Below are 10,779 nucleotides of genomic sequence, written 5' to 3' on the forward strand. Positions count from 1 at the left end.
CTGAAGGTAACGCATGGTTTGCTTGCTCTTTTTTTAGGGTGTAAGCCATTTCCAGTCGGACTGGTTTTGGTGGGGAACAGTTCATCAGATAAACTGGTTTTGACACGGCTCAGAGCCGACAGTGAAGAGAAATCTGTTTTCTGTCTGCAGCTGCTTCCGTTTATCAGGTTTCTATCAACAAACACAAAGTGATCAGCTGATCAGTCACTTTATTTGTCCCTGACAGGCAACAGAGAAGCAAACACGTCATGTAAAATACATTAATGAACTTTTTTCTTTTGATTTCATTCTAATTTCTTTTTTAAAACTCTGGTTATTTTGACTTTAATTTGTATTTTGTTTGTTTTTTGTTAATTATTCTCCCACAATGCACTGCTCAAACATTACAATGGAGTTGAATACTTTAGTTTTTGGAGAAAATGTTAATGCTCCTTCTTCATGTTAGTGAGCTCAACATACACAGTATTGTTAATTCACTCCCCCAAAGCCTTAATTCAGTTAAATTGTATTTATAGCTCTCCAGTTCATAACAGAAGTTATCTTATTGCACTTGTCATAGAGCAGGTCATGTAAAAATTCAAGACATGAGCCAGATAAAGTGATAACACTTCATACACCAACACTGTGACCACTGAAAATAGGCGGCCTTTTGTATTTGCAGATCTGAAACCTATTCCTCAGACTTGCAGACCTTCAAGAAAATACCCAAATTAGTGTTTACACGTTGTGAAATAATCAATAATCATGCGGTGGGATGTTCCTGTTTCTAACACATTTGAGCAAGTTATAATGACAAGGATTTCCATTACTCCTCTCTCCTTATTACCCTTTAAATGAGCTTAACATGTTAAACTACCTATACGTGCTGTAATATAGTGAGATCTACCTTGTAAATGGTTTATACTCCTGAAACAAAATATCTTATGCAGTGAGCTGTTCTTTTCTTATATACTTTAGCAGGCTAACAACTATAACAACACCTAATGTGTTGAAAGGCTCACATCATCAAATTGAATGACATTGCTATTGGACGTACAAATAGTAAATCTTGAAATAAAACTCAGTTGTTCATTAGTGCACTACAATTCTTCCATACTTCAGACTAGTTTACTAATACTACCTCCAAAAACAGAAAGAACATAGATTAACTCAGGTGTTCAGCATCACACGTGTGTCTCAGGTTATCATTACAGTTGCACAAACCCAGAGCAGACAGTGATCTCTAACAGCTAGAATATAAATTAATCCCACTAGATCCCTTTTTTCTAAAAACTCTGTTTAAAAACACAAGGAATTCCTGATGTTCTGATCCCTTTTTGCTGAAATTTAGTATCAGGTGGCTGCTGGAGGAGAGCAGGACACCAAAGTTATTGACTCAGTATATTTGTGTTAATGAATCAATTATTAATGACATATCTTGCTATTTTATAGATCCTGAGCTAACCTTATTCTTTGGATTTAACATCAGTCTCTATTTTCTTTTTTCTTCCTCTGTCTTTCTATTTTTCCTTCTCCTACAAATTATCAACACTCCTGCTCCCAAACTCCTGTGAGGTCTTCAAACAGATGTTTCTCAGCAGATGTTGCAGTTTTCAAGGCCTCTGACAGTCTGACCATTTGTAAAGTTGGTCATGGTGAGACAGAGAGCTCTTCCTTGGTGATGTCTCTGTCAGCACTCGGTCACATGTGAGAGCATTTTGGCTGAAGTTCATTTTCACAGTGAAGCCTTCTTGACCTTTTAAACTTTGTGCTGTTAGGTTCACAGTCTTTAAGGTGGTGTTGTCCTCTTTCTGATTGGACTGTAGATGGTAGATGTGGTCTGACTGGCTGCGTCCTCAGCGTTGGGAAGACGCTGACGTCAGTGGAGGTGGGCTTGGGCCTGTGATGCATCAGGTCGACACGCCTCTCTGTGAAACGCCTCCTGTATCACCTCCCTCTCTTCCTCACAGTCAGATTCTGCTGTGTCCATTTTGAAGCTGCTCTCTCGCCTTCTTCATGAAACTCCAGAGCTGCCATCTTGTCCAGTGCAGCTCTGTCTCGCTGTCGTCATGTCTCATGGTTCGTTGTGCTCTGCAGGTTCCTTGGTCTGTAGGCAGACTGTTGCCTTTCTGCCACCTGTTTTAACTTTTCACTTCTTTGTTTGGGAGTTGTTGTTTTTTCCTATTCAAATCTCGTCTCCTCCCTTTCTAATATAGCCTCTTTTTCCATCTCTCCTTTATATCTGAACTCAACCCTTTAAAGACCCTAATTCTTTTTTCTTCTTCTTCTGCCTTTACTGGCCCTTGACTGCACTTACTTATATCTTTCTTCCACTTGCTCCGTACCTTTCTTCATCTATTTAGACCTTATCTAACAGGATGGGCTCTTTCATTATTCCGTCTCTGTGACTACTTTTCCTTCACTGACGACTATATCATATGTCAATATTATCTACCTGTTGGTCAAACTGTTTCTCCCTATTTTCCCTTCATTCTGAGCTTTCTCTATCTCTTATCTGACGTCTTTTATTTTATCTTTAACTACTTAGTTGTGCTGTTACCACATATGTTGCTGCCACAGCTCCCTCCTTTGACCACCTTTGCAGCTAATTTGTCTTTTTTCTGCTCTTTACCATTTAATTTCAACTGCTGTGTGCCTCCCAGGACAGCCATCGCACACTCACTGCGAGAAAAAGAAAACACGGTTAATTTTCAAGCCACACAACCAAGAAACTAGAATGAAACAATTCATTGAAAGAAACTCAGGCAGCTCCCCTTGTTCTTATATCAAAAGCTATTCAACTGAAAAATCATCAAAGCAGAGTTTACTAAAAATAACTAACTTCAGTGAAACTAACAACTATTAAAATATCAAATTGATTTTCTCACATCTAATACAAAATTGATGGCTCTCAATCCCTTCTCTAACTTAAATCCTTCATAGATAACACCTCACATTGCTGCATATCAATCTGTACTTCTGTTTCAATAACTTAGCAAACTTTATCAGATGTCATCATTTTTCTAGTTTTGTTCCTTCTCCTCAACCAAAAAGTGTCTTCAGCCTGTTATTCTGAACTAAATTTCCTTTATTATCATAATACTTTAGTAGGCTGTTTCAACTGCACTTTTCCTTTCTGTATCCAGCAGTCATTGCCATTCTTTTACTAATCTGCTTACTGTCAGGCTGTTATTGGTTCAAAAAACTTTTATAACTTCTGTTATTATTAACTCATGAGTAACTTGCTATAACGTGCTGTTGTTATACTATAAAGGTGCAACAGATCACAAAACTCTCATATAACTTTTGGTTTAGGGCTGAACTGCTCTCTTTTTCTCTCACTGCCTGCTGTCCTCCCCCACATGGACACACTCACACAGCTGCAGCTCAGCCGACTTGCATTTGAGGAACAACATACAAGACAACACAACACTGATCATGCATTCACACTTTCAATCATACGTTTGCACCCAACTCTCACAACCGAGTGGTTCCCAATCCGTATCCGCTTTCTCTTATTTAGTAAATTTAGTTAATTTGTAGCAAATTCAGTTAAATTTTTGACAATTTTCCTTAATTTATTTTTGTACTTTAACTAGGTTCAAGAGTGAGGAAGCTTTCAGGAACTTCACCTGGGTGGAGAATCCTGTACTCAGACACACACTATTATGCAGAAATTTTAGAAAAAGATTTTCAGAGGTGTCTCTGAGATACAGTCTGTCCATCCCTGGTCAAGGTCATCCTGCCCCTGTTCAACACTCCTGGCTGGCTCGCCAAGTAATGTCGTGTAAAAATTCAAGACTTGGGCCAGATAAGAAAGCTTGATCTTTTACCAACATTTTTATTATCAACAAAAACAGAATACAAAAGTTCCACCGGAGTGAGTCAGAGATCGGTGCAAAATAGAGCCCCATTCTGTTACCAGAACAGAGACCCGAGTCCACATGAAAACCATGTAACGACTGACTTTCACCTCCTTTTGGACCTCCTTTTTATACATCATCATCATTTATACATCATCTCTTGGCTCTCTTTCCTGCTGCACCTGGGTCTGGGAAAGTCCCTGACTGCCTGCTCCTCCTCTCTGTGTCCTCTGCATGAACTCCGCTTGATCAAGCCATTTCATCCATAACCTGACTTTTGTGGAATAAACTGGTGTTGTTTGTGCTCTGTGCTAGAAACAGGACGTTCTTACTGTGATGGACTATATTGATGTATGTTTTTGTAATACAACTTTCACAAAATCTGCTTCTATATTTTCCTTTGCAGGTGTTTTTGATGCTGCCTCCCTCTGCTCCCAAAGCAATGTGCTACTGCTGAGCCTGGGCAGTTAGATACAGAAAGGAGCACACACACTCAGAGCTGTAGAGTTTTAACACTGTGATCCTAATTTTACACTATAAAATGACACTTTAAATGATGACAATGTGGACCACCATTGCTCTAGTAATTATGATAACAATTTAGGCTTTAATGCTCCAAAATAATTCACAACAGGTTCTGCTAGTTTCATGTGAGGAAGGTCTCAGCCTCCTCATCATCAGCGCTTCATACACCTCAGCGTTTATTCACCAACTCTGTTTGTGGTTATCCACAAACAGCTTGTTGTTGTTGTTGTAGTAATAAACTGCCCCCCCCTCCCTTTAGGCCAGTGAGGTGCTGCTGTTCAACAAGAAGCTGACGGCGGTCCAGGCCTGTGAACTCGGTCTGGTCACCGAGGTTTTCCCTGACAGCAGCTTCCAGTCGGAGGTTTGGACCAGACTGAAGGCCTACGCCAAGCTGCCCCCCAACGTAAACACACACTCTCTGTATTTTAGCGCTCCTGCTTTGTTCACTTTGAGGAACAGGTCGTGGTGCGTTTTCTCTCTCTGTAAAACTGCCTGTTTCCTGGCCTGCTGTGGGAACACATTTAGACAAATAAGCGCAGGTCTCCATTAGAAGTGAATCCACGTTGTGAATCCGGTCATGTGAAGTCCGTCGCTCTCTGTCTGCTAACATCTCTCATCCTGCAGCCTGATGATGTTTATGTTACGCTGCTGCCTTCAAAATAAAAGCACATAAGCCGTCTGTCGGACTTAGATCAAATGAATGACGCGTATCTGATATTATTGGATCATGTTTATACAAGTAATATTCTGTTTTAAGTAAATAAAGTGTTTCATAGTTGCCTGTTTCAGTCCTGGGACGCCCGTCAGGGTCAGCTCAGGGATTTTAGCGAATAAAAGCCCGGGCTGTTAATCAGAGTTTTACGGTATGCACCTCCTCTACAGAAACATCTTCTTCTCTTTCAGTTTGCTGCTGTGCAAACCTTCCACAGTTCAGATCAGGAGAAAGTTTTAGAGGAAATCCAGACGAACAACCATCAACAGAGCGCAGGACTCTGAACCACTAGCTGGTCCAGACCAGAACCTCTGCGGCCTGTTGGATGATCACTGTGGAGAAAAGCTAAATAAGTCTCTCTCTCTCTCTCTCTCTCAGTCTCTGGCGCTCTCTAAACAGCTGATGCGCTCGGTGGACAGGGAGCGTCTCCACGCGGTGAACGACGCCGAGGTGGAGCGTCTGATGGAGCGCTGGACGTCGGACGAGTGTTTCAACGCCGTCATGAGCTTCTTCCAGGCCAAGGCCAAACTCTGAGCGAGGTGTGAGTGTGAACAGATCGGTAATCGGGGCGAAATGTAAACGGCGGTGGGAGCAGCTCCGTCCTGCAGGCGGCGTGCCTCCACACGCTGACCCGTTAGTTCCCTCCTGAATGAGACTGATTCTCTGGAGAGAAGTAGATTAACTGCTGTCTGGTTTACTGCGTGTGAAACTGTCCTGAATGTTACTCGTAGATGAAGAGCAGCCAGCCAATCACAGAGCAGCGCTAACGTTAACTAACCTTCACTCTCGCTGCAGCCTTCAGTTGTTACCGTTAGCTTTTAACCCTGATCGATTGCTTTTATGTTTTATGTAAAGCACTTTGAATTGCCTTGTTGTTAAAATGTGCTATACAAATAAACTCGCCTTTCCTTAGAGATAATTCAGCCGCCTGTCTGACTGAGAACATCACGATGTCTGTAACCTTCCTGTGACTCGAGGTTAAAGTGCCTTAAACTCTTTGTAGCTCGCCACTCTGTCCCCTCAATTAAAGAAACTTTGGAATTATTCAAAAGCGGACGAGTTGTGTTTTATGTAAACGGGTTACCATGGAGATCCACCTGTTTAGACCTGAGCCAGGCCTCTGTGGTCCCGGAGAACCCGAGTCTGGATTCGGGGTTCAGGCCTCAGGTGTTAAAATTCGACAGGCACCTCGACAAGACCAAAGTGAGCTGTCACTCAAAGATAGAGCGCTTCTCGTTGTTCATATTAAACAAGATACTGCAGAGACATCCGGCCACACGACTTGGTTGCTGGGAAAGGTTTTGTTAACATAGCTCAACGCTTTCTTAATGTAGCCACTAAAAATGGCAGACGTGACGTAGAAGATGCTCTGCCTCACCCAACCAGTGGATCCAGACATGTTGAGGAGGGAGCGCAGGCGTCTGTGGCCACGGAGATAAAGGCCATCATTGAAACATATGGATGTGCCGTCACAACAGATACGGCCGGAGGATTACCATAAAACATCTTTCATATCCAGCACCATCCATCACACAAACAGTGACTTCTGTCCAGTTTCCAGGGTGTAAATAAAGGCCTTGTTTGTGTTACTCAGGTTTCATTTTTAGTGCATATTATGAATACAGTGGTTTTTGTAGGCTCTGCTGCAGTCTCTCCCCTAAAGTCCACTGACTCTGGAGGGTGCAGCCTGCCCCACGTTAGTGACGTGATATTAATTTGTCCTTCTACTGCCGTCCAGCGGGCTGCCAGGCCGCATGGAAGTGACGTTGGCTAGATGGTGAAAGTCCCAGATGTGTCGCAAGGCTTCAGGATCCACTGACTGCAAACCAGGAAATACGTTCCGATAACTTTGTTTATCTCCGTCATGTACCGTCATGTAGATATCTGCGTCTGAGTGGAGTTTGCAGGCTACATCGTAGCTGCACGATGATTCACGGGGACCTCTCCCACCTGCAGATTAGTTCAAAGCGAGGACTGTGAGCGTGATCATGGAGGAGACTGTGTCGCTGTTCAAAACACTGCAAAACATATGATAGAATGATACAAATTATATTTGTCTATTATTTGTTGGCGTAAAATAATCGTTTTGGTTGTTAACTCTGCTTCATGATTTAAATCCCTGCTGTGGTCGGACACTAGGACCCTGAGGGCCAAGCTGCAGAGCAACATTACCATAATTCGGACAGTAGCCACTTTAAACAGGATCCTTATCAACAGCTGACATGAAAAAGTATTGATTGTATGTTTGTCTGCATCCAAACTACAGAGCAAAATCACACTCTGATTGGACCAATCTACAGTAATTAGTGTGATTAAAAAGCATTCTTTGGACCTGCAACTTATCTCAGACAGATGAATTAGACATGGTTTTACTTTCTCACACATGTAGATGAGCAGCTGGGTAGAGTTTCAGTCACAGAAGAACTCCGTCCGGCCTCAGTGAATTCCCTCTAAAAGCAACATTACAGCACCTTTTGTTCAGCAGAGGAGAAATGGAAGAAGAGAACATGTCTGTCTCTTTTTACTTGTTAACATCTTGGCTTCTTCACTGGTTGGAGACATACGTGTCGTTCCATTACAGTAACAAGTGCAAAGATATTGCAGGCGAAGGTTACGCCCTCCCCGTCTTTCAATCCTTGAGAGGTTTCTGGTTGTTCGTGTATCAAATATGAACACATGTTAATATTCGATGACGCTTTACTGCATTATTTTGGCAGGTGCACCTGAGGTGGTGGACAGAGTACTGACAATATACCTCAGACCTGCAAAGAGCTAAAACACTGACTGTGAGCTCAGAACACAAGAATCCAAAACTAGTTTGTTCAAGAGTTTCACCCAAAACTGAGGCGAGGGGGCTCCAGACCGTTTCAGTGAGGGAAAAAAAGATTAAATTAATTATTATTCAATTAGAAAAACCTACATGTGTGTGATGTGGTTAAAGAGACGACTCAGCGATACTGTAGTCTGGGGACATTTACGGTCTTTCCCAATGTCAGAAAGTTAAATCAAAAGTAAGTTAGTCTATCGTGGCTGAACAGGCAATATTGTGATAATGATTTTATACACCACATTGTGAATCTGAGATATATTTGGAATTTGATTGACTATATGTCTAATCAAAATCTATATAAATAAACTAGATGTGTTCATTCTGTCGGCCCATAATAACCATGACAGAGCAGCATTTACCTTCACATTCTCATAGGGCCATTTCTTCTTCACTCTTTACTTTGATGTCAGGAATATTATTTATTTTACATTGACACTGACATAAGTAACCTGTTCTACTAATGTTGTTATAGTTATTTTAAGGCACATTACATTTTTAATTAAGTTACTGTAATAATCCTTGTTTTTAGTCAAATTACATAAAAAAGACCAAACCTCTCAACACCAGAGAGACTTTTCTCCCTGAAACAGCAGAAGTGACCAGAGCACCTTTGTTTTTCTGTGTAGAAGTAACGTTAGCTGTCGGCACAGTGTTAGCAGCAGCTAACGTTACACACAGCAACATACATACTGTGCTGCTCTCTTTGCGTCTTTCTTGTAAAATACATCACAACAACCCACAACAAGCACATTGTGGCAAACCGCAGGCGTCCTGTAGGTGCTGCTGAATCAAAACGGTGTCTGAACGGGAGGCCTCGTCAAAGATGAGGGTCATTTTAAATTTTTATTATTATTTTTAATATTTCATTTTTATTTACTGCGAAATTATTATTATTCAATTCACTAGTAGTTTGATTGGGTAGGTCTCCACAAAAGGGTCTTTACAAATTTATAAATTAATTAAGGAAATTTTGCATTGATAAAAGGTCACTTGCTAAAGCACCCAGCGCACTTGCGTCCTCTAGGCTACATAGTGATTTAGGTTTCTTCTGGGATAGAGGATGTCTCTTACATAGACAAACATTATATATATATATACACACACACACACACACACACACACACACACACATATTACACATTTAATTTAACTGATCTGTCACTTAACATCATAATGTGCAAAACCCAACACAACGGTTTATCTACGGGATCAGTCTAGTATCGGTTCACCAGCAGGATTATCGCTGTAGTAAGAGATGCACAGATTACAGTTTTCCTGGCTGATTTTTTAAAAGGTCTGACCAGCTGATTCGAATTTTGGCCGATTCTGATTTTATTTGGGAAAATCTCCATCAGCACCAGTATAAATGTTAGCTATTCTCACTGGGGTCTAATGAAACATTGATTATAAAATAACATTTTCACTGGAAGGAGCTGAAAATATATTGCACACCATTTTAATTCTACTTAATTCTCCAATTTGTTTTTGTGTTTAATCACAAACTACAGTAATCCTCTCACCTTTCTTTTCCCCTCAGACACAGAAGCTACACCTGTCTCTCTCTCTGTCTGCTCTGACTTTATTTGTCAGCAGTTTTATTTAAAGGAACTCTCGTTTCGTATGTTTTCATTCTGTTTTCCCAGCAGCAGATGAGCAGCGTGTGGAGGAGGCTTGTTGTTAATCACCGATAGAGACCACCTGGTCTGAATGACATCATCACCATCACTGTTGCTTCACCTGCTCCCTGCTTTAAATATCCACCGCCTCTCTTCCTGTGTGTTTCTCTGCAGATGTAGTGAGCGTCGCGTCTTCTTCACTCTCCTGAATAACTTCCACACACCTGAGAAACGTTTCAGCCCGTGTGTCCGTGGCTGTGACACGAGGTTACTGTCTGTGGCGCAGCCTGATTGTAACGTTCAATGTGACCGGCAGAAAATTGGATATTTAAGACTACTCTGCCCCGGTCACCGGTCGAAGCTGAGTAAGAGGGGAGAAAACGGCCTACTTCAGTCCCCAGCTGATCAATCTGTGCGTCTCTAGCTGTAGTAGATGAGTTCCGGTCAAATAAGCTGTTAAACAAGCTACCAAACAAGCTAGGTAATGTTATAATAACAGAGTGAGCTCATGGGAAAATAATCGGTTATCATAACTTTTTGTCATGATTAATTCATCAATGACTCAGCATCATCTGTATTAAAGTCCAATGTTTAAAGTGCATAAAACAGCCCTGCAGCCTGCTTAACATTACTGGAGCTCCACAACTACTGAAGGATCAGAACTGGTTTTCTCCTACCGGACTCCTGTGAGAGGGAAAGCAGGCAGTGGACCAAACTACTGTGAGGCAAGAGAGAGCAGTAGTTTTTAATTCTACGTGGCCTTTACTCTGCTGTGCTTTACATTAATTTCAATTCAATTTCAATTCAATTTTATTTATATAGCGCCAAATCACAACAACAGTTATCTCACAGCGCTTTTCATAAAAGAGCAGGTCTAGACCGTACTCTGTGATGATATTTACAGAAGCCCAACAGTTCCCACCAAGAGCAAGCACTAGGAGACAGAGGCAAGGAAAAACTTCCTTTTAAGAGGCAGAAACCTCGAGCAGAACCATGACTCAGGGGGGGCGGCCATCTGCCTCCACCGGTTGGGGTGAGAGAGAGAGAGAGAGAGAGATGTAAGGAGAGAGAGAGGGGAGGGAGGCAGCCTACACAATATACACACAGAGGTACAGACAGTGAAGGTGATGTTGCTATAGACTAAATGAAAAATGGTACAGATATTTATAATAGTGTTAATGGTAACAGTCGTAATGTTAATGATTATAATAACAATAATAACAATAAGACTAGCAACAATAGTTGTTGCAGCAG

At 41.5% G+C, this 10,779-nt stretch overlaps 1 protein-coding gene across 1 annotated transcript; it reads left to right on the plus strand.

The window, feature by feature from the left end:
- Positions 1-1,980: 1,980 nt before the first annotated feature.
- On the plus strand, positions 1,981-6,130 carry LOC123980236 (enoyl-CoA delta isomerase 2-like). Its single transcript, XM_046064534.1, has 3 exons — positions 1,981-2,058; positions 4,627-4,770; positions 5,458-6,130. The coding sequence occupies exons 1-3, from the start codon at positions 1,996-1,998 to the stop codon at positions 5,611-5,613; spliced, it is 363 nt and encodes a 120-aa protein (XP_045920490.1). The 5' UTR covers positions 1,981-1,995; the 3' UTR covers positions 5,614-6,130.
- Positions 6,131-10,779: the final 4,649 nt, after the last annotated feature.

Source organism: Micropterus dolomieu, linkage group LG12 (genome assembly GCF_021292245.1).
Source record: "Micropterus dolomieu isolate WLL.071019.BEF.003 ecotype Adirondacks linkage group LG12, ASM2129224v1, whole genome shotgun sequence".
Lineage (NCBI taxonomy): Eukaryota > Metazoa > Chordata > Actinopteri > Centrarchiformes > Centrarchidae > Micropterus > Micropterus dolomieu.